Below are 18,568 nucleotides of genomic sequence, written 5' to 3' on the forward strand. Positions count from 1 at the left end.
GAACTGGGCATGTTTAGCCTGGAGAACAGAAGATTGAGGGGAGACATGATAGCATTCTTCAAATACTTGAAAGGTTGCCACACAGAGGAGGGCCAGGATCTCTTCTTGATCATCCCTGAGTGCAGGACACAGACTAATGAGCTCAAGTTACAGGAAGCCAGATTGCAGCTAGACATCAGGAAAAACTTCCGCACTGTTAGAGTAGTACGACAATGAAACCAATTACCCAGGGAAGTGGTGGGTTCTCCCACACCAGAGGCATTCAAGAGGCAGCTAGATAGCCATCTGTCAGGAATGCTTTAAGGTGGATTCCTGCATTGAGCAGGGGGTTGGACTCGATGGCCTCATAGGACCCTTCCAACTCTACTATTCGATGATCATCCCTCATTTGGCCCCAAATAGTTATAGCTCCAGTCAATCTGCAAAATTAGCACTTGAATGCATCTTCAGGCAAAGATAGAGATGTAAAATTATTACTTGGATATTATAGCAATTTTCGGTTCAGATTTGAATCCATTGCAGTTTAACCTGCAATCCAATACCCATTTTTTTATTTTACTTTTGAGAAAACAAATACACTATTAATCTAAATTCAAATCTGAAAGAACTTGGAAACCGTAAGAATAATATCTTGGTGTCAGTCATATTTCATGGTTTTCATGTTGCTGACTTCATTTACATTTCACATTAGTAAGTATATGTACTATATATATATATGTGTGTGTGAGAGAGAGAGAGAGAGTGTGAGTGTGTGTATGTGTATATGTATATTCCTGTCAAATACATATCACCTGTCAAGTATTTATGCAAAGGTGCAATGCTTATTATCCATAACCTCTAAAGAGCCTCCTGACAATTTCTGGTTTTGCTTCAGTGTCATGGCTAGATTCCAGTGCTATTCTGTCTATTAACTCCCCTGACCACTGCAAATCAATACAGTGTTCTTTATATCCATAAAGGCTTACTGCTCTACTGGTTTGCTGTTAATTGAATGTTCATTTAATACACCAATACATTTACCCACAAAATATGAAACCCAAGACCACTTGCTATTTTGACACTGCCTTTATGCAGTAGGTAGTATATTTTAGGGAGACATCAAATGTTTGTTCGGTTCAATGCTCCCATTCCAACAGAATCTGTAAAACCCAAACTATTCAACTAAAGAAATCTTTGATATTCTAAGGTCTGCATAACACAGAGAAGCCACAATCTGGGGGGCGGGGGGGGGGAAGAGCACAGGAAGCTACATTTATTTGGGAGGTAATATTTGTTTGTAAGCATCGTATTTTATCTCTAACCACTTGGAGATAGTTTTAAATATGTTCAACATTATATAAACCAAATTAAAAAAAATACCTTTATGGAAACATTCTCACCAAAAATGTAATGTCTGAGGCGATTCTGAACACACACACACACAAATCAACACCCCCATCCCAACAGTATCAGTGTGATCCCTCTGATCTGGAGTGGGAGAAAGGCTTTAACCCTTTGAGCCTTGCTGCACAACCAATTCAGATCTGATCCCCCTGGGCCTACAAACTGATTTGCCAAAAAGTTCCCATTGAATGAATGGGAACTTTTTGGCAGACATGATTCTCTGGGGGTGCTTTCTAAAACCTGCACAATCATTCAGTTTAGATTTGTCAGAGATATAGGCAGCAGAAGGTAGGATGCATCTCCTCTTGAAAATAATGATTTCTGGAAGAAGAAGAAGAAGAAGAAGAAGAAGAAGAAGAAGAAGAAGAAGAAGAAGAAGAAGAAGAAGAAGAAGATTTAAATCCAAAAACAAATAAACTAATTCCAGATTAACGAAGTACAGATGAAAGTTTTTTCAAGTAGTTATAAAAAGCATTTTAAATCTCAAAAATAAAAGAAAAGCCTTCAAATATTTGCAGTACAATAAGCAACATTATGTCCGAAAAGGCCTTTGAGTTCTTTCTCGTTACGAGTAACTGACCCCTGGGCCAGCCAATTACGGAAGTCCAATTCCGATAACGAACGAGACTCTGGCATGCTAACTAGTTATGCGCAATTGACTAGTTATGCGCTAGTTATGCGCAATTACGCAATTGACCAATACGATGGAGGTCATGCAGACCAATACATCTGTAGCAAGATGACAGCTGATAGATGTTTGCTACAACGTATTCTTCAAACTTGGAAACAAAGACTTCATTCCCATCAGTTTCTCAATCAGCAGTTTAACAGTACTTAATTTACTGAATATTCAGGTCACAGAATCAACCTTGAGTTCAGATAGAGCTGGTGCTCTTGTGCGCAGAACCACATCTATTTTGACATTTGCTCTCCTTGTACTACATCACTGTTTAGTCTGAAGCCAGCAGCAATGTAAGCAGCTGTGCTACATACCAAGTTCCAATGGGGCAAATATTTCCTTCAAGAACTATAATTTAAAATAACTTTATCTGGGAAGGCTATGCTCAGGGGCAATACCTGATCTTCAGTAGGCCAAGTTCCTTTTAGTATTTAGGTGTTTTTTTATTCCCTTTTCTGTCTGAGCCTGATGGAGGTGAAAAGAAATTAAATGACTTCCCCAAGGGCAGAAAGAATTCAGCTGCTCAGTGTATATTACTACCAACACTGCCTCTATTCCACTGTCCTCCATCACAGCCATTAGACCCCATAAGTCTTACTGCACATCTTCAGACAAGTGCTACATTTTATCATCTTAAACTGAATACATGCTCAGAACAAACCACACTGCTGTATGATTTGCAAATTAACAGTCAAAGTAAGTATAAGGGGATTGAAAAACTACGGGAATATCTGAACATAGGGAGACTTCTGTAAGCAAAACCTATTACATTTTGGCTGACATTAAGAATCCCAAATATTACCTTGTCTGCATATTTCATGTCTTGTCCGTATCTTTCAAAGACATCAAGTGCAATACCTGCATTAATCCCCCCATAGAAGCAGTCATGCTAGAACATACATGTTCATTTTAGCAACAGTGCTTTATGTCAAAGCTAGCTATAGAATTCAAGGCTCGGAGAGGGTGAGAAATGAATTGATCTCCTTCCCATAAGCATAAACATCCAAACTTCTCAGGAAAGGATCATGTTATCCTTGCTTTAAGAAGCCAAAAGTCTTCCAAGGCTGGAGACAGACACAAATTAAAAGGAAAGCTCACAGTGTGCCCACCTTTAAACCTGAAGGCATCCCAACAAACAGAATGCTGGTCAAAGTCCTTCAACTTTGCCTCTCTTTGTCGGATTTATCACTTGGTACCTCTGCCATTCCATCATGCCCACTGCTCCTCAACCTCTGATTATGGAAAGTTCCAGTACTTGGCCGCAGAGTGCTTTGTTGGGAGAGGAGACATTAATAACCAGGAGAGATGACAATAGTTGCAAAAATATGGAGCCAGAGGGGAGGTGAAAGACTGAAGGAGTTCAGCCTGTGGTCAATTTTCTGGAATATCTGACAGTTCAGTTTTGTAGCCAACTTGGAACTGAAACAGATCCCTGAGTTTGCAATCCTGTTCCTATGAGATGAAAAGGAGACCTCACTTCTGATAACTGCTTGCATCACTTGCAAACAGGACAAAAATTCTGTCCAATAGGCCTAGTAGGAGCAGGCAGCAACCACACTCCCTTTCATGTCCTAATTGATGGACTAGTGGGCAGCTACCCAGATGGCAGCAGTGACCCTAATGGCAGCTGTGAACCCTGCTCATCCAGATGGAGGACAATGCGGTGCACTTTGAATTGGCTTTGTTTGCCCTCACAAGGCCAAACTTGACTGACTATTTGATATGATTACATGCACAATGTAATCCCTGATTGGTTGGGATCAGGATGTAAGGAAGAAGCTGCCCTGTCAAAAACAAACAAAACTGGCATCAGCTGCCCAGAGACAAAGTGAACAGGAGGTGCAGAGGTGCAAAAAAGTTAAGCTTTGAGACATTGGTTCGTGGGATATTTAGGGAGTTTGAAAAGCCTACCTCTCATGCCCAATGCATTCTCCTGAAAACATTTAGCACATGGCCTTTCTCAGAGTGCATCTATAGAAATTGATCTGATTTCTCTTTTTAGCTTAGGTCTGTCCTCAGCCAAGGATTCTTAAAAGCTGATATAAATAGAGCTACTGTTGCACAGCCTCCTGGCACTTATACAATGCCACATATACTTCAACTGATAGAGTTGGGGGCATCAGACCATATTATTTGGCTATAAAACAAAAAAGCACAAATAAAAGGGGGAAAATACTGAGGCTTATGTCTCCTTTGTATTCAGTACCAAGCTCTAAAATGCCAACTCTGCTGGCTACAACGCTGCTGCTTTGTTTTTATAGGAACCTGAATAAAGCACATCAGCTCCGTTGCTGCTCTTACACAAAGGCAATTTGATCTTTAAAGCACTAAAAAGGTCCAAGGCCTCTTATAGTAAATAGGGTACCCACAGGTGCAAGTGGTTTGAGAACTGGACAGCAATGGGGAATGTACACATTACATCATTCACTGGATAACTACAGGTAATCATTTTCTACTTGGCAACAGTCATCATTGATCACTGCTTCTTAATTCATTCAAGCAGGACCTAAAATCAGCTGTGAAACCAACGGCTGAGAAGGGCGATGGTGCATTCATTTTATTTTAAGGAATGTCAGTTTAATGGATCAGATGCATTGTTTTAGCTGTTGTGACTCCCACACTACAGACATAGAACACGTCTGTTGTGAAGATGACCTTGAAAGGGAAGGATGCGGATCCTCTTGCCTCACAGGCCTAATGCCGCCCGCAGAGGTTCTTCGTCTGGCCTGTAGAGCTTCCCTGAGTTCCTCCAAGGTCAAGGCTCAGTACCCAAGCTCCACCCCCTAGACGAATACCCTCTGGAAGAATCCCTGCTATTATAGCTGATCTAAGATCAGAGATCACAGCGGGGATACAGGCAGGCAGGGGAGCACAGTACTTAGATCAGGGAAGGCTGGGGCAGTGAACCATTATGGGGTTTAGTCAGATATCTTAACAAACTGATATCCTAACAATGAGCTTATCCACTAGCATAGATTATTAAAAATGTGCATGCATCACTAAATACAGCTTTCATATAAAAACTGAGACTTGGACTTCAATCATATTGAGAATATAGAGAAATGGCAAATTATATAGGACGTATCACTCAGTCGTAAGAATAATCAGACACCTGCTATGCTTCCAATTAATCAGCAGTCATTTCTAAAATACTTTTAATTTGAAATCATTTCTCTTTCTTTCCATTCTCACAAGATAATTTATGCTGATTATTATATTACTATAATAATCATTTACACACAACTGCGTTTTTTTTAATGGAAATATCTATATAGTCTCAGTGATGCATACGGTGCTTGATAAAGTAATGGACAAGAGTGTCTTTGCCCTGAGAAGCTAAGAGAGTAATGCCATGGTCCCTAAGGGAATGTCCCAGGATTGTTCATAAAATCCTTCCAAGACTGGAGGCAGTATGCTGACCTCGGAAGGGGGAGTTAGAGATCCAATCCAATCAATGCCTTCCAGTGTGTAAATCCTAATATATATGACTTGCATTCACAGACTTATACAATAAAGTATAGGATTAATTGGGCTGCAAGGAGAGGGGGGGTGACACTTGCAGCCAAGCTTAATAGAACGGTGCAAACTGTGCATTTTTATATCTCCTGCAGTTAATCAAGCTTATGTTTCGTAAAATGGTGTTAATCTTCCATGATCGCTACAAGCTTTAAAAAGAAAAATCCAGTTATCGGAACATTTGCTACAAATTATGTAACAGGTACTCTAATAAATTATTTTTCATTCAAAAGACCTAGCCCATCTTCGATAGAGTATGATTAATTAACACAAGTATGGATAATACCTCTCTTGCTGTGAATATTGTAGCCTTATACAATTATTGTTTCCAGAAATATGTACATGCCCGTATGTATTCTTCAAATATAAATGCTGGAAATATGGTCTCGAGGGAGTGGAAGTAACCCCATTTAAAGACTGTTTGAAGTCTGCAATATTTCCAAGTACAACAAGACATGCACAACTAAAGGAAGAATAAAACTGGTCAAAGCCCATTATCTAGCTTGCTCCCTTCATCCCAGCCCACAAAACGGCATAACATCACACATCACTCAGAAAACAATGCTCCTTAAAAAACAATACTAAATAGAGTTATAAGCAAAGACAAATTAAGCAGAATTAATTCTGCCATATCAAGCAGCAGTTAATAGCATTTGCTTCAACCCAAGTTGGCTACTAGTGAATCAGCAGCAGGAAAGCAACACCTAGACATAACAGAGAGCAGTGCAATCATCTGGGTGCACAAAGAATCCTATTGCCCTAAGTGTTTAGAGCAAATGCCTCCATTTTAAGGGAAATGGCTACTGCCTTGAGTTACACAAACAGTTCTCCACATGAAGAAATCTGAACGTGGCCAGATTTAAAATGGTTGCTTCTTACTTGAATCCACCCAGAGTATGAAATGGGAATCTCACGATTAGATTAGTGTAATGCATTATATGTGGGGCTGCCCTCGGACCTGGTTTGGAAGCTGCAGCAGCTGGGGTGCATCCAGCAATGTCAACATGACACCCATGTTAAAAAAACTAGTGCTGTGCCTAAAATTTTGACCATTCCATTTTCGACATTTCATGGGGGGGGCAGGGAATGAAAACTTGGGCAAAAGAGACTGGGGAAGGTGAGAATTTCAGAGACTTTTCTCCTTGAGGAGGGGGACAGAGTTTTAAATATAGCCAGTTGTTGAGGGGTCGGTCTTTCTTTCTTTCTTTCTTTCTTTCTTTCTTTCTTTCTTTCTTTCTTTTTAAACACCCCCAGCATTTTCAGGAGCAAGAGTTCTTCCTGAATGCTTATTGGAGAGGGTGAGTTCACATGTTCTGAAATAGGCATTCACTAAGAACTGTTAAGCTCCTTCAATGCTGGAAGAAAAAGGGGTTGTTGTTGTTTTTGAAAAATTAAAAAATAGGAAGAAGGCCCCTTAGCAACTGGCTACACTTTAAAAAAGGTATGTGGAAACCCAGTCCCACTCCTCAAGGAGAAAATTCTCTGGATTTTCCCCTCTCCTTGCAAAAGAGGCAGGAAAAAAAAAGCCTCTTTTGCAGGGAGAGAGAAATTTATATACCGCCCAGAGAGCTTCGGCTATGGGGCGGTATATAAATGTAATAAATAAATAAATAAATAAATAAATAAATTTGCTGAAAATAAGGGGCAGGTTTTGACCCAGCACTAAAAAGAACTGCAGTGGCTGCCTATTAACTACTGAGTCGTGTTAAAGGTGTCTTTGTTGACATATAACACCCTTATTCATTTTTGTTGTTGTGATTTGAAACAGTTTTATTGTTACGTTGTATTAGATATGCATTTTAACAGTAATATTGAAATGACTTAGATGTTTTATTGTATTTTACTATATTAAGCCGAATGCTCCTCCTCCTCTGGCTATAACTAAATAGGGAAACATCATTCAGCCTCACAGAACTGTAACTTCTATTGCTAACATTATGATCTCTGTTGGCACATGGGGTTCTAGATGTTCATGATGCACATTATGTTTTTAAATATTCTGGGAGCAGGGTTATCATATGTTCGGATTTTCTTTTCTTTACTCAGTCATGATGTAAACATTTTTTAATGAACAAGGCACCAAGCAAACTATTATAAAAAAACCCAATCTTAATGAAAGGAACATGTCTGCAGAACCCCAGAGTAAAGGACAGCATATCAAAATGTGTTTGCATCTTGCTTACTGACTGGTTCAACTCACAGGCATGAATCATCCCCATGCTAGCAGGTCATAGGGCTGAGAATGATACAACCAAATTCTCTGCAACATTCATGGGGCCGTGGGGATGTAATTTAGTTATTCTTCTAAAGAACTATTTCAAAATTTCTTTGCCAATGCACTGCATGTAATGGTTGTGCATTCTTCACAAGACTTAGTATTGTCCTTAGCATTCTGGAGGGAAAGTGGCAACTGACAATAGGGACAGCTATTTTCTCCAAAATGCGCCCCCCCCCCCAACAATGATACCTACAGAGGAGGGTTTTCCTGCTGCAGCTATAATAAGAACAGAAAAATATAGTAAAAGTCTCTAAATTTATCTTACCACCTATGAGGAACCCTCAACACATACAGACACACACACACACTGAAGCTTAAAAAAAAGTTTCTTCTTCAAACTTGCCTGCCAGTTCTGCCCCCAAATTTTACCCCACCCCCAAATTTTGAGAGGAAAGTTTACACTTGAGAATTTATGGCTCAGTTCGAATTCCTGGCAGTACTTGATATTCACTTTTTAAAAAATTATTTGTTACATTTATATCCTGCCTTTTTTCCTCCAAGGAACCCAAGGCAGAGTACATAATCCTCATCCTCCTCTCCATTTTATCCTCACAACAACAGCCCTGTGAGGTAGGTTGGGCTGAGAGTCTGTAACTGGCCCAAAGTCACCCAGTGGGTTTCCATACTTATTATTTATTTATTACACTTATATACCACTACCATAGCCAGGGCTCTCTGGGCGGTTTACAGAAATTCTAAAATTGAGATAAAAACAAATATACAAAATTTTAAACTCTAAAACACAGAACATACACACATAAAGCATTAAAAACCGTTACAAAACTAAACATGTGGGTGATTAAGATGTGCCACCATATGCCTGGGCAAAGAGGAAAGTCTTAACCTGGCGCCGGAAAGATAGCAGCATTGGTGCCAGGCAAGCCTCATCAGGGAGATTATTCCAGTCTGGGGGCCACCACCGAAAAGGCCCTATCCCTCGTTGCCACACTCCGAGCCTCTCTCAGAGTAGGCACCCGGAGGAGGACCTTAGATGCTGAACGTAGTGACATGGCCAAGTGGGGGCTAGAACCCGGATCTCCCGACTCCCAGTCCAATACTTTTAGCCACTACACCACACTGGCTCTTTTACACCACACTGGCACCATGCTTGGAAACCCTCTTCTCAATGTGATTGGGTTGAACAACTTGGTAAAAAGCAAGAAATAATATGGTTGCCCATGTAAGTTTTCAACCAACCTGCAGTGACTGCTGTAGCTACAAATTTCCCTTCCACCTATGTTGAGGATTAAGGTCCAATACAAGAGGGTAACAATGAGGTAACAATGCTTAAATGTTACCGTTATTTACACTTAGTATCGTTTTTCCAGGGGCAATTGGAATCAACTCTCAAAATGTCTACCTAATTAGCTTAAAGGCTATCATTTTGTAACAACAAGAAATTTTAATTAAGCCTTGTGCCTGAAGTGTTCTTGCAATTATTCCCCTTGGTTCTATTAGAATGTATTGTTAATACTACAAGATAACACTTGTTCGTGGTATAAAAAAATGCAAACACCACCTACAACTGAAGGGATGTCTCAGTGTAACTCTAGTTTATTCCTTGCTGTGAATCTTTGTAATTCTTTTTGTCAATGATGCACTTTTTTTTGTTCTCCTGCCAACAGAATATTTTTACTCAGTTCATGCAGTGAACAGATTTGAAAGCAACCTTTCCCCTAGGCCCCTTCAGTGAACTGATTCCAAAGGATATAGGATCTTTCTTGCAAGATCCGCATTTGAGCTGTATATAAACAATTTTGGTTAACTAATTACACAAGCCTTTGGAATGTAGAAAAACCACCAGAGAATAAAATATCAGCTAACCCTTTGATCTCTACTAGACATATGTCTATAGGTTAGGCCCTGTTAAGTGAGTCAAAATTGGCTCCTGTATAATTACAAAAGTCTAAAGATAAATCTTTAAAATATTTCCTATCCCTTCACCTTTGGGAACAATGAGGAGGATCAAGAGCTTCATTCCCAATTCCCTAAGTCCCTCCCCCAGAAAATGTCCCCACCATACCAAACCATGGTTTGTCTTCACTGTTGCATTATTTGTTGTTTATACTAACTAGAATATGCCGCTGGTAACTAGTTTCAATCCTTCTCTCCAAATCTGGTGCTAGTCCTGCTAATTTTAGTTGCCTCTTTTCTTTACTTTTTCTACACTTTTCTCTTTGAAGAAGATGGTAACCAGAATGTGGAGTTGGATCCAGAGATCTTGTCAACAAAACTCCTGGGATTTCAATTTTCATTTGAGTGTCCATCCTGTCCCCCAAATCCTGCTGCAAACGAGCTCTGTGCAAGAATTTCTTCCTTCATGAGATCAAGACTGCCATCCCCATCACTCCCAATGAGTTAACAGGTATGTCTGCAGTGAGGAGCTGGCTCTATTGCGTAGGCTCCTTGCGTGCTTTAAAGTCCTGATCTTTAAGGGTTTGAAATCATGTGGAAAGCCTACATGTGTACAGCAGGCAGTCTGCCACAGATGGACAGCCTCAAATTTGTGGAGCCAATAACAACAGTGAAAGAAGGATCATCTCCCCTGCTTCCTCCCCATGTGATCTTCACCTGGATAGGACGGAGAACTTTCCAGGACAATATGGGACTTGGTGAAGGAAGCTGCCAAGATGTCAAACAATAAAGAGGTCTGCCGTGCAATCCACAAAGCTTTATTCAGTAAATAGACATCTCCTCACACCTGAAGGAAGTGTGAATGCTAGGAACTATCCTCTAAGCTTAATTTGTCTAACAAAGCAAGGCAGTTGCCTATCAACTAAATAGACAGTTTCCTGCCATGCCCAACAGGCTTTTACCAGATCCTTCCTTCAAGCTTTTCAAGCGGTAACCTCTGGCGAGTGGCTAGCATAGTGGACCACCTCCCATATTCTCTCAACTCTGCCCACTTGACCCTACAGAGGACTCTGGGATCTGTCAATTCTGATCCTCCCTTCCCCTCCAACAAAGACTTAGTTCCCAGGGAGGGGAAGATGATCTGTGAGCCTTGGCCTCCTGTTCGATAAGCTCCTGGAAAGATTCCTTTTGACTCCTGGAGGTTCTTGGAGGATTTTCGACCCTGCTTCTTGTCTTGGCCGGTCTTTTTCTTCTTCAAGCTTTGAGTCTGATTCAGGGTCCACATCAGGCCTGATCAGGACTGCAAGAGGAAATCTGTCAAAAAACATACCCTCTCCATCTGTGAGAAGAAGCTTTCACTGGATTACCAGTCTTGATGTGAACACAAGGAGCCTTTCAATTTGCAGAAGGGCCAGTGAAGATCCAAGCCATTGCATTTATATTAGTGTGCTATGATAATTTAGTTTTCAAAGCTACATTAAATGAATGGCTGCTGAAGGCCCAGCTCATTTTATTTTGTCCTTCTATTAATTCATTATTACTAAACAAAAATGACTCTTTGTTTCTTTCCATCATCAAAAGCGGGGGGAAAAGATGTGTGCATTATGTGAAATTTTGACTTCCTGCACTGCCTTTTCACACAGTTGGATAACAAAAATGTCCTAACCCACTACTGGAATCCTAACAGTGTTTTTTTCCCCCCCCTTTCCCCTTTTCACAACATACTCTACAGAAATTTCCCAGGCCACTATTGATGGGCCAGACATTCACAGAGCCATGCAACCGCAAGACAGCTATACTAACAATCTTAAAGCGCTATGGAAAAAGTAAATAAATATTACCATAGACATGACAATAATAAAATGCTGCAGCTGCTCCTTCTTCACCCTCATCATGCCACCCTCCATTCTCTGACTTTATTTTCCTATCCCCATGTCTCTTTGCAGTGAAGTTACTAACATGCTAATGAAAAACAGCATATTCATCAAAACCAATTAATGTCAAATTACTTCACCTGTTTGCAGTGATACCCCCCCCTCCTTCCTCTCTTTAATAGCTATAAATGCTCAAATCTGAAATGGAATTTTAATTACATGCACAACGTTTTATCTGAAAGACTGCGCAGTCTTAAAGAAATGGGAAGGGGTGACGGCTGCCACCATTACACCACAGTAAAGTCAGATATGGCAGGTCTTGCGCTGCCCAAAAAACTCATTACAATGTTTTTGACAGGTGCAGTGATGGAAAACATATTCCTTCAGGTTGCGGAGGAGGCACTACAGTGTAATTTGCAGTATGCTTGAACTCCATGTGAATCCTTTTATTGGCAGCAGAAAAGACACCTTTTTTGAAAAAAAGAAAGGAAGAAAAGAAACCCATGGCTATTTTTATAGGTATTTTATGGAAAGATTGGGCAGAAGATAGAGCTCCAGATGTTTTGAGCTTCAACTCCCATAAACCCCTGACAGCATGGCCAATGGTCAGGGATATTGTAAGTTTAAGTTCTAAACATCTAGAGCTCTACCTTCTGGCCTCCTTCCCCCTGAATCATTCCTTCACACTTAGCTAAATGAAACTTGGGTTATCCAAAATTGACTGAGGGCCTTGCTAGACCTAGCCGGATAAGCCGGCAGGGAGGTGGGGCGATGGCGTGCTAAATTTAGCGCGTGCCGCCCTGCCTCCTAGACGCACGACGCGCAGGGACTGCGGAAGCCCTGCAGCGTCGGCCTTTTTTTGTTTGTTTGTTTGTTAAAGGTGCCACGTGCGCCCCGAAGACTCCGGAGAAGGTAGGTGGTTTTTTTTTTAATTAAGCCCCCCACCCTTTTTTAAATTAAGCCCCCTGCCCCCTGCCCACTCTTTCCCCGCCCTCCCTCCCCGTCCCCGTCCCGTGTCACCCTCCGCCATCCCTCCGTCTCCTGTGTTGCCCTCCGCCATCCCTCCCCATCTCCTGTGTCGTCCTCCACCATCCCTCCCCATCCCGTGTCGCCCTCCGCCATCCCTCCCCGTCCCGTGTCGCCCTCCGCCATCCCCCTCTCCTGCCGGTCCGGCCTTCCCCCCCTTTCTCCCCCTCCCCGGAATCCCCCCCGGCCTGATGGGCACAGCGCTCGTATGATGGACTCATGCCCAGTCCGTGGCTTTTCCCGGCTACTCGCGAGTAAGCTTATGGCGCGTTAGGGGAGGCTTCAGCGCGGCTTGACCCCGGATTCCCCTGTGCGTCATCTGGACGCACAGCAGGGAAACCGGGCCTCACAGCGCGCTAAGGCCTCGTCTAGCAAGGCCCTGAGCCACTGCAGTAAACTGTGCTTTGGAGCCCATAACAGTGTTGAGCACTGAACTATAAGGTAATCATCAAATGTGCTAGAAGTATTTTGCATGTTTTCTGTATCTATCTGCACCCAGTTCATGTTTTGGTGCACGCCAAATAGAAGAGCATCTCTCTGGAATCTTGAGCTTCACAGCCCATAACTCTTAACACTTCAGTTCCTTCTCACTCCTTGATGACTGGGATACAAATGCAATAGATAGGTCAATGTCCAAAGCAAGATGGTTTCAATATGGATGGTTAGGCCAGCCTCACCCGAGAAGAAGTGGGATGACATCACTCTCCATTTTTAGCTCTGAGGGTCAAATTGCACATTACATAGAATGAGTCGCATTCAGCTACATCTTCACCTTTCTTTAATTATGTATAGGAGTGAGGTGGCCTAATGGTTATTTGGAAAGTCACTGGAAAACCATCTGGAAAACTCTCCCTTGTGCAGTTTGGGAGGCAGGAATTGTTACACCTTTTAAATGCCTCCTGAAAACACACATCTTCACCCAGGCTTTCCCTGGGCTTCAAGTAAATTAATTATGCCACTCTATTTTACTGCTCCCTGATTTTTACTGTAATTGGAATAGTTTGAATGCCTTATCTTACTGCTGTGTTTTAATGGTGTGTTTTTAATATTGTGAACCACTGAGAGATTTTATTATATTCTATTTTATTATATACTAATGCTATGAATAGTAAATAAATAAATTGGTCCAGACCATGTGGGGAGGGGAGACTTATCCCTTCCTTTCCCAGCCATAATTTTTTAATGTTGTTGCTCACATGGAGAACCTACACAGATAGAGAAGGTTCTCCTCTTCATACAAATGCAATGAAGCAGATGGGCAGGGCTGGAGTGATCCTTCTTCTCATGCATTTGCCCTATTCAGGTTCAGAATGCCTGAACAGGGATTATGTGTGAGAGAGTGGGAGTGGAGAAAGAGTGAATATGTGTACGCATGCATGTACAGGAAGGTATGGCCCCCGGTCCCCATCTGATACTGGATGTAGCCCTCGGGGCTGAAAACCTTCTCCACCTCTGTTATATACACCTACCTGGGAGTAAGTCCGATTGAACCCAATACGTGTGTGTGTGTGTGTGTGTTTTGAAGAAGAATACATGTATTATATTGCACTGTTAAAAAATGAAACTAGCCTCCCTTAAAAACTATAGCTTTGATTTCAAAACCGAAAGGTAGAACCTGGTTAGAAATTACAATTGATCTTTTAGTCTGAAGTCACAGTCTTAGACCTGGAATAAGATTAGTATTAGTGATGCACTGAATAATTTAGCTGTGTAAAACAAATTAGGGCATGTTCCATTGTACATAAGATGGATGGTGCTACAAAGAGGTGGGTATTTTAATATCCTGCTTAATGTCAACTTAGAAAATGAGATTCTTCCTTAACCTTTCCGCTTCATTCACAAAGATGGATGGCCATAGGGTCTTAGAAAGAAAAGCACACTAATACTTGAGGGGTTGATTCAAAGAGTTGGGATTTCTCTTTGAAAGAGGCTTCATAAGAGTCACATTTTTAAAAAGGAAAATGTGCCTTAATGTTTTATGATTTAAAGTTTGAAATCAAGTACTTCTATCACTTAGCTAGAAGCTATTTATTTTGTGGGAAAGGATCAACATATGAACATAGCTCTCACATTCTAGTAAGTGACAATATTAGGTCATGCTTAGTTACCAAAGTTACTTCAATTTAATAAACTCTGAAGTGCTTTAACTCTTGGGATATTTTCACTCAGGTTTGGTTCAAGCATCAAATGTTTTGCACCACAATTCCCAGCATTCCTGACCACTTGCTATAATGGCTAGGGCTAATGGAAATTGAAGTCCAAAACATCTGCAGCCACATGTTGGGGAAGGTTGCCCCAGAGCAATGCTGTCATTTGCATTGTGGGAAATTGAAATGGTAGTAAGACTCAGCTGCCTGATGTCCAGAAAACTATTTAAAGTGGGGCCCATGGCAAGAATAAAGAGAGGTCCCTCCCAGGGTGCTGAGGTCCTGGCAGCTGCCCATGAATGGCAGATAACACTGGCCTGAGATGCTGATTATGGTGGAAAGTATCTATGTGGAGTGTTAAACACTGCCAATGCAACGTTGCAGCAAACTACAGAGAAGTAGAAACCAAGCCTTAAATTAACATCTAACTGATATTGAAAATAGAATTTCAGTCTGTAGGGGGACAATCTGATTATTCTGTTCATGTGATCACTGCCAGAGCAGGTTCTTCTCTACTTTTTCTGGTGTAAATCTGCTTTCACTATAGAGAGAATCACTTTCTCTGTGAAAAAGAAGCAAAGAAAATCTTCAGGGTATCTAAGGGTACTAAGTTGTGTCCTCCTGAATAATTCCTACAGGAAATGCAACTGGCATTTTTTTATTTTCATGTGAATAGATCTGTAGGATTCTTGAGCAAGTGAAGATCCTATGAAATCAGTGGGAAGGGACTGCAGGAAAAAGCATGCTTTTGAACTGCCTTTTTGGATATCTGCTTCTAGTACACGTTTAGAGGGATTAACTATTATGGAAAATATGCCTTAAAATAAATAAATCCTTAGTCTTCTTTTGTAAACTATACAATACAATAACGGAAGCAATAAAAACATAAAATAGTTATAAATGCAATACATTCTTAAGTTTGGGGGCAAAAGCACCACCTACAGTATATTTTAAAAAAAGTACTACATGAAGGCCCAAATCTCATGATTTTTGTGACCAAGGGAATTCCAATACATATGTTACATTGCGTGTTTAAAAACTGAAGAATGTTGACATTCACTTGAATCCAAGATGAAATTTAATAATGTATACTATAATGTATCTATTTCCACAAATGTGAATGTCAACGTTTACCATATTTCAGACATTTGCTGCACATATATAGAGAAGTTTGGCACTCTAGTGCACACACTAGGCTGTCTTCTACTGAAGCAACTGAGCTGTGTGTGCATTGGGGTGCAAACGTAGGTTTGGATTGGGGACATGATGTACAAGCCGGATACAAAAAGTGATGTTTGATAGATTAGACAGCTATTAGAACACGTTCAACTATCCATCCTGAAACACCTTGTGCTTCTTCAAATATATCCCTTAACAGCGGATAAAAGGCACTGCATATTAATAGTAGCGGGGGGAAAAAACCAAAAGATTCATGAAAAATATATTTAAAACTCATGCCTAGCGTGACCAAATATGAAGTACCAAGATGTACTTGCAAGGTAATATTGAGTTACTTAATAATACCTAGTGCTTATTATTGGGAATTTGCACAACAATCTCTCCCAGAAATTCATTACAATACGGAATTATGGCCTTGTTACCATGCATTTTGGAAACCATATAAGATGGTGTGCCAGATCTGTTCGAGTAAATGGTTTTGCTTTGATTCATTGTCTTTGAACCCTTAGTGAAGTCTCTCCATCAAAAATGAAAAAGAAACAAGGGCTTTCTAGCCCTCAGGATGTATGCTATATGGAAGCATCTCCAAACAAAATGACAATAGAATCAACAAAATAACAGCTACAACAAAAAGCCCTCAACACCTGCAAAGGGTCTCTTATAACACAGGCCTCCACTCAAAAACGTACCAAGGCAACCACTGCACGATGACAAACATCCTTTATAAAGGAACTGATCTAATTAGAAAGTTAAATTACAGGGTGCTTATAAAGAAAACACAATAACAGCAATGAGCCTGGAAGTGGCTAAGTTCCCAACAAAATCATCCCCATTAGCTTCCATTCATGACTTGAATTGTGCCTTTTTATCTCGGCATAACACTCTGCATTTACTTACCATTACATTTTTGAAGCATTGCAACTTTCAGCTGACATTAATTCATTCCCAAAAATAGAAGATTCCAGCCTTTCCTCTGTTAGGCATTTAAGCCATTCAGATGTTTATTTTCTAGTTTCTTTCTTGAATTTTAAAACGGCAAGAACGCTCAGAAGTAGAAGCATGATGAATGAGTGCTGGTTTTCGAAAAAGCAGAGATGTAGTCACTTGATCTAACAATAAAAAAGCGGCCTCCTACCTTGAAAACAAACATTTCCCGGCGAAGAATGGCTAGAGTGTTAAAATTTCCATCACAGATGTTGGGTTTGGCACCAGGGTAGGAAGGCTTGTCTCCCGTGGGCGGCCGGGGAGGTTTCGGCCTGTCATTCTTCCGTGGGTCTGCTGGCGGGACAGAACGGTGGGGGGGCACTGTTGGCAGAGGTTTGGTTGGTGGTGGGATTTTGTCAGGTGGACCTTTAAAGAAACACCAACAGATTAACCTATAGGAGTCACTTCAGTTTAGGAAGCTGTAAGCTGAACTGGTAAACAAGAGAGGGTAAATAAAATGCACGAAGCAAACAATTTTGGTGTTAGCAAGCTGGCGGACTAAATGAACTGGTAATAGCAATGCCATGTGACTTGAGGCCTCTAAAATTTTTGAGTGTGTGGCTGAATTCCAAAGTATTTATTGTCAGTGCCACAAATTAACCGGGATGGAGAATATTAATATGTAGTTAAAACTTAAGTTAATGAATCGTACCGAGTGGGTGATGAAATGCTTGCAGCCCCACAACTTTTTTGTCTTTTGTGCTCACTTTTTAAAATAAATGCCTAGGCATCTTGGTTGTAGAGATAAGGAGAGATACACTGTAGAAAAAGTATCTGATGGCAGCAGTATTTCCTTCTTTACCATAAATTGGGAAACTGACAAATTGGAATTAGTCTCTAGCTTCAAGGTCAGGCCACTAAGATTGGATTAATTAGATCTGATCCAAGTTTGCACAATTTTGCTCAGAGTGTATGTACATAATTTGAGTAACTAAATTTTTGCTATTTTGATTTTCTATTAGCCACCAGTAGTTTTGGCTAGGTTATACAATTTTCTTAAAAGAAGGCAAAGTACCCCCATGAGCACTACTACCTTCACTTGGAAAATGTTTTAAGCAATAAATAAAGAAACATTACTATAGAAGAAACTGACAAAAGGAAACCAGAAGAGGCAACCAAAGTGATGGATGGAACTAGGAAATAGGGGCTTTAGAGAATGTATTTATCAGTGGCTGGCTGAGGGATGCTGGGAGTTGTAGGAGTTTTTGCTGCCTAAACATGCATAGGATTGCACCCTAAAACTATTTTATACCACCTTTCACCAGGGTAGAGTGGCCACATATGCACTGCCAAAGAAGAGAAAATGCACCCTCCAAAAAAAGGACACAGGAGGATACAGAATTACATAAAATTTGCATATGTTAATGTACTTGTATAGCTGCAAGTTTAGAAATAATTACTGCATTTTAAATAGAAATGCAAAAAAACTTGTCATTGTTTGGAAGAAGATGACCAGGCCCCTTTCTACACCTAAAGGTTATCTCAAGAAAATGGAGGTTGGACTCGATGGCCTTGTAGGCCCCTTCCAACTCTGCTATTCTATGATTCTATGCTCCCGGGATTCCCTGTGTGTCATTTGGATGCCCAGGAACGATCCCGGGATATAGGGCTGGTGTAGACATGCCCAAAGTGACCTGTGTGCCTGCTC

General features: G+C 40.8%; 1 protein-coding gene across 1 annotated transcript in view; it reads right to left on the bottom strand.

Annotated features, from left to right (window-relative positions):
• The window catches only part of MMP16 (matrix metallopeptidase 16), a 205,171-nt gene that overhangs the window by 37,159 nt on the left and 149,444 nt on the right, over positions 1-18,568 (bottom strand). Inside the window, exon 6 of the mRNA XM_063130914.1 lies at positions 17,072-17,286. Within this exon, the coding sequence (XP_062986984.1) occupies positions 17,072-17,286 (215 nt within the window). The remainder of the gene's footprint in view (positions 1-17,071; positions 17,287-18,568) is intronic.

Source organism: Elgaria multicarinata, chromosome 7 (genome assembly GCF_023053635.1).
Source record: "Elgaria multicarinata webbii isolate HBS135686 ecotype San Diego chromosome 7, rElgMul1.1.pri, whole genome shotgun sequence".
NCBI lineage: Eukaryota > Metazoa > Chordata > Lepidosauria > Squamata > Anguidae > Elgaria > Elgaria multicarinata.